Genomic DNA, 6202 nt, shown 5'->3' with positions numbered 1-6202 from the left:
CCATTTGTGAGTATTAAATCTAATATTGAGTCTTTGCGAGTAGGCTCCCTCACCAATTGCTTGAGAGAGGCTCCCTGTAGGGAATTTAGAAATTTGCCACTTGTAGATGATCTTGCAAAAGACTCCTCCCAATTCACATCAGGTAGATTAAAGTCTCCCATGATTATGACTTCTCCCTTTAAAGCCATTTTAGTGACATCAAGCAATAGGCTCCTGTCCAAATCCTGCCCCTGGCCTGGTGGCCTATAGATGACCCCAGTACGAATAATGTCCTTCTCCCCCATTTCTATGGTCACCCAAAGGGCCTCAGTTTTTTCTTCAATATTTTGTATTAAAGTAGCATTTATGTTTTTCTTTACATACATTGCTACCCCTCCTCCGATTCTTCCCATTCTGTCCTTCCTAAATAAATTGTATCCTGGTATAGCTACGTCCCAGCCATGGTTCTCATTCCACCATGTCTCTGTGATAGCCACAATGTCTAGGTCATCCCTTGTCATTATTGCTATTAGATCAGGAATTTTGTCTCCTAGGCTTCTAGCATTTGCACACATAGTTTTAAACATTTTGCCTGTGCATCTGTTATTCCTAGCCATGTTCATACAGTACAAAATTGAAATCTAAAGTTGAAATTACCTGTTTGATGATGTTGTTCAATGTATACACCCCTCCTCTGCATATTAAACATCCTCTACCACCCTGGAAGTTATGTATATATATATATATATGTGTGTGTGTGTGTGTGTGTGTGTGTGTGTGTGTGTGTGTATATATATATATATATATATATATATATATATATATATATATAATTATTATTATTTATATACATTTGGTCTATCTATAATACTTTAACTGACCCGGCATATACTGGGTCACCTAATTGTCCATCTCCGTGCTTTGCTCCGCCCCTCTAGAAACCCCCTTCTGGAAATCCTGCGTTTGCCACTGTAGGATGCTCTATGCATTGTATGGTGGTCACTAGGATGCTATCTGTATTGTATGATGGTCACTAGGATGCTATATGTATTGTATGGTGCCACTAGAATGATCTCTGTATTTAAAATGGTCCAGTTTCTTTCTCAGAGCAGTATATTTGGTTCTGTCTGAGTAATTACAATGCTCAATGGGCATCTTGCACGCAGCCTACAAATCATTTCAAAACCAAAAGCAGAAGATGAAAAGGCCTCTCCCAAACCACCTATAAGACAGCTGCAACCACAGGGCTCAGCTTCAGTGCCTTCTGCCTCCCACGCAGACAGTGATAACGGAGACTGGTCCCCGCACAGGAGAGCTTGTAAGTCCTGCCAGGTAAGTCTTTCTAGATGTTCGTACAATGTATATGTGTCAGGCACAGTGCGTACCATAATATATAGGGTAGCACAATGGGCAGAATTATATAAAGGGTGGCACAGTGGTGGGCATTACTACTGGCTCCCATTCTGACCCAGGCACGATCTGAGTAGGTTTTATATGTTCTCTCCGCATGGTTTGTATTTTCTCCTGGTAAAGAGACAATATTGTCAGCTCCACTGGTGCGGGACTGACTGGCTGAGTCCACAGATATTCTCTGTACAGCTCTGTGATATATGTTGGTGCTATATAAGCTCTGCTGGACAGATTCGCCCCCCCCTGCACCACAGAACACGTATACCACAAATAACGCTAGTGTTGACCTAATGACCGTATACCATTTGTGTAACCTGGCCGTACTCATATATATACAGTGCAGTATATATATTCACTCACACGCTGGTAAGAGAAGATCACCTTGTATTATGTGTGTGGATATTAATGACAGATAGAACATTGCTGGTGTGGTGTCATATGACACTCAGATAGTCAGGACCGACGGTCATTAGTCCTACGCCGGAATTCCGACTGCTGGGACTCTGGGGGCGAGTGCTACGAAGACCCTTGCGGGCCCTGCGGATTGCTGCACTCGCCACTTATTCTATTCTCTCTCTATGGGGGTCGTGGACCCCATGAGGGAGAATAGCCTGTTACCGTATGGAAACCCCCAGCGTTTTATGGGTGTTCATATGAATACACTGGGCTTTCTCATGGTAACGGGCCAGATGGCGTGAGCAGCTGACATCACCGGATCGAATGATGTGGGTGTTACCCTGCAGGCTGCAAATGGATATTTATGTAAAACAGCCGGTGCATTGCGTACATTGCGAATGGTGGACCGGCGTACCATCATTCGCAAGGCAGGATCTGGTTCACTCGCAAGGGTGCGAATTTGCATCTGAGAGAATGAACCAGAATTAGGGCCTTTCTGGGATAACAGCTGGCTGCTCACCTCTGATTGCTGCGGTGCAAATCGTCAACCGTTTATCGTACAAGTGCATATGCATACTGTACCTCCCAACTGTCCAGCTTTCTGCGGGAATGGCCCTTTTTTGGGGGGATGCACCCACCCCCCGCCCGAGGCCAGCAGTGTCCCGTGGTGGTGGTGGGGCAGATGGGAGTTGCCCCTATCACCGCATGCACACAGCGTCTATTCATGCCGCCACAGTGCCAAAAATTGGAGCGTGTATAGGCCACACCCACTTCCTACAAGGACGCTCCCCAAAATTTTGGTTGCGCCTCCGGCGTGCGTGTCCCTCCACCTCAATCCTTAAAGTTGAAAGTTATGCATAAATATGGATGGTAGCACGTGTGAGCCCAAATAGCGACAAAAAACAGTGAGGAATTTAGGTAACTAACCGTTTTCTGTGAGTGTCTGGATAAGAGCAGGCCGCCCAATCGGTTTCAGGGAGGATCTGTGACATCAGCGTGGGCCTTGATGTGTCTCTGTGGCACAGATGTGGAAGGGTCAGAGTTACTGGGAAATCGTTAGATGCTGAGTGAGATGTGAACGGATTGCATCTGTCACCGATCAGAGATACAGGCCATCTCTCTGTCTTGTCTGTCTGAATCAGGCCCCTGGTTGGGAAATCTGCAGCTTGTCAATATTTGATGGCCGCTACACTTGAGGAGGTATGTTCTGAGTCAGCGGCTATAGGGGCCCAATCCTTCATATTATTCTTACTACATAATGTGAAAAAGGGGCATCAAACCCTTGTCACATTATATTAGTATCACCTCAATGCTTTTGGAGCAATTTTTGTGATGGGCCCTTTAATTCTCATTTAGGGCCAGATGTATCAAGCTTTAAAAAGTGAGAACACGGAGTGATAAACAGCCAGCCACTCAGCCCCTAACTGTCATGGTACATGCTGGGTTTGAAAAATGACAGGTAGGAGCTGATTGGCTGGCTGTTTATCACTCTCTACTTTATCACTTTTTGAAGCTTGATACATCTGTCCCTCAGTAACCAGATTGCATTTCCCCTACTTATACTGGGAACTGCGATCTGGCGGATTTACCAAGTTACAAAAATGGTTAAAGAAATCACAGTGAGTCCTGTGATAATAACGCCAGCTGGGACAGAGGTTCACCTGGCGAATCACAGGGTAGCGATGGGAATTGGGGGCTTCTGCACAGCATTCTCTAGGGATGTGTGATCAGCTGTGTGTGTGTGTCTGATGGACCCGGCCAGTGTGATCAGCTGTGTGTGTGTCTGATGGACCCGGCCAGTGTGATCAGCTGTGTGTGTGTGTGATGGACCCAGCCAGTGTGATCAGCTGTGTGTGACTGATGGACCCGGCCGGTGTGATCAGCTGTATGTGTGTCTGATGGATCCGGCCAGTGTGATCAGCTGTATGTGTGTCTGATGGACCCGGCCAGTGTGATCAGCTGTGTGTGTCTGATGGACCCGGCCAGTGTGATCAGCTGTGTGTCTGATGGACCCGGCCAGTGTGATCAGCTGTGTGTATGATGGACCCGGCCAGTGTGATCAGCTGTGTGTGTCTGATGGACCCGGACAGTGTGATCAGCTGTGTGTCTGATGGACCCGGCCAGTGTGATCAGCTGTGTGTGTCTGATGGACCCGGCCAGTGTGATCAGCTGTGTGTGTCTGATGGATCCGGCCAGTGTGATCAGCTGTGTGTGTCTGATGGACCCGGCCAGTGTGATCAGCTGTGTGTCTGATGGACCCGGCCAGTGTGATCAGCTGTGTGTGTCTGATGGACCCGGCCAGTGTGATCAGCTGTGTGTGTCCGGTGATGGACCCGGCCAGTGTGATCAGCTGTGTGTGTCTGATGGACCCGGCCAGTGTGATCAGCTGTGTGTATGTCTGATGGACCCGGCCAGTGTGATCTGCTGTGTGTGTGTGATGGACCCGGCCAGTGTGATCAGCTGTGTGTATCTAATGGACCCGGCCAGTGTGATCAGCTGTGTGTCTGATGGACCCGGCCAGTGTGATCAGCTGTGTGTATGATGGACCCGTACAGTGTGATCAGCTGTGTGTGTCTGATGGACCCGGCCAGTGTGATCAGCTGTGTGTATGTCTGATGGACCCGGCCAGTGTGATCAGCTGTGTGTGTCTGATGGACCCGGCCAGTGTGATCAGCTGTGTGTGTCTGATGGACCCGGCCAGTGTGATCAGCTGTGTGTCTGATGGACCCGGCCAGTGTGATCAGCTGTGTGTATGATGGACCCGGCCAGTGTGATCAGCTGTGTGTGTCTGATGGATCCGGCCAGTGTGATCAGCTGTGTGTGTCTGATGGACCCGGCCAGTGTGATCAGCTGTGTGTCTGATGGACCCGGCCAGTGTGATCAGCTGTGTGTATGATGGACCCGGCCAGTGTGATCAGCTGTGTGTGTCTGATGGACCCGGCCAGTGTGATCAGCTGTGTGTGTCCGGTGATGGACCCGGCCAGTGTGATCAGCTGTGTGTGTCTGATGGACCCGGCCAGTGTGATCAGCTGTGTGTATGTCTGATGGACCCGGCCAGTATGATCTGCTGTGTGTGTGTGATGGACCCGGCCAGTGTGATCAGCTGTGTGTATCTAATGGACCCGGCCAGTGTGATCAGCTGTGTGTCTGATGGACCCGGCCAGTGTGATCAGCTGTGTGTATGATGGACCCGTACAGTGTGATCAGCTGTGTGTGTCTGATGGACCCGGCCAGTGTGATCAGCTGTGTGTATGTCTGATGGACCCGGCCAGTGTGATCAGCTGTGGTGTGTCTGATGGACCCGGCCAGTGTGATCAGCTGTGTGTTGTCTGATGGACCCGGCCAGTGTGATCAGCTGTGTGTGTCTGATGGACCCGGCCAGTGTGATCAGCTGTGTGTGTCTGATGGACCCGGCCAGTGTGATCAGCTGTGTGTCTGATGGACCCGGCCAGTGTGATCAGCTTGTGTGTTGATGGGACCCGGCCAGTGTGATGTGGATCAGCTGTGTGTATGATGGGACCCGGCCAGTGTGATCCAGCTGTGTGGTGTCCGGTGATGGACCCGGCCAGTGTGAGCGTGTGATCAGCTGTGGACCCGGCCAGTGATCAGCTGTGTGTATGTCTGATGGACCCGGCCAGTGTGATCTGCTGTGTGTGTGTGATGGACCCGGCCAGTGTGATCAGCTGTGTGTATCTAATGGACCCGGCCAGTGTGATCAGCTGTGTGTCTGATGGACCCGGCCAGTGTGATCAGCTGTGTGTATGATGGACCCGTACAGTGTGATCAGCTGTGTGTGTCTGATGGACCCGGCCAGTGTGATCAGCTGTGTGTATGTCTGATGGACCCGGCCAGTGTGATCAGCTGTGTGTATCTAATGGACCCGGCCAGTGTGATCAGCTGTGTGTCTGAATGGACCCGGCCAGTGTGATCAGCTGTGTGTATGATGGACCCGGCCAGTGTGATCAGCAGTGTGTGTCTGATGGACCCGGCCAGTGTGATCAGCTGTGTGTATGATGGACCCGTACAGTGTGATCAGCTGTGTGTGTCTGATGGGACCCGGCCAGTGTGATCAGCTGTGTGTGTGTCTGATGGACCCGGCCAGTGTGATCAGCTGTGTGTATGATGGACCCAGCCAGTGTGATCAGCTGTGTGTGTCTGATGGACCCGGCCAGTGTGATCAGCTGTGTGTGCAGTGCGTAAGTTCGTCCCAGTTGGCCCGGAGGCAAGATGTGTATTGCCCCCCCCCCCCCCCCCCCCACACACACACAAAACCTTATATAAAGTATATACTGTATATTCTGTATGTCTGTTATGAAATATAACAGGCATATATCCAGTATATCTATAGAGAGAGAGGGATAGAACACATATTTCAGAATTCCGAAGTGATATCAATGGCTTTCAATGAATGGATTTA

The 6202-nt window shown here is 49.8% G+C and overlaps 1 protein-coding gene across 1 annotated transcript in view; it reads left to right on the top strand.

Moving 5' to 3' along the window:
• The first annotated feature begins 1119 nt into the window (after positions 1-1119).
• LOC146055200 (uncharacterized) overlaps positions 1120-6202 on the top strand; it is a 29441-nt gene continuing 24358 nt past the window's right edge. Inside the window, exon 1 of the mRNA XM_083168211.1 lies at positions 1120-1311. Coding sequence (XP_083024337.1) covers positions 1120-1311 — 192 coding nt within the window. The remainder of the gene's footprint in view (positions 1312-6202) is intronic.

Source organism: Crinia signifera, unplaced genomic scaffold (genome assembly GCF_055691185.1).
Source record: "Crinia signifera unplaced genomic scaffold, ASM5569118v1 HAP2_SCAFFOLD_348, whole genome shotgun sequence".
Classification (NCBI taxonomy): Eukaryota; Metazoa; Chordata; class Amphibia; order Anura; family Myobatrachidae; genus Crinia; species Crinia signifera.
This window is presented reverse-complemented; position numbering and strand designations above follow the sequence as displayed.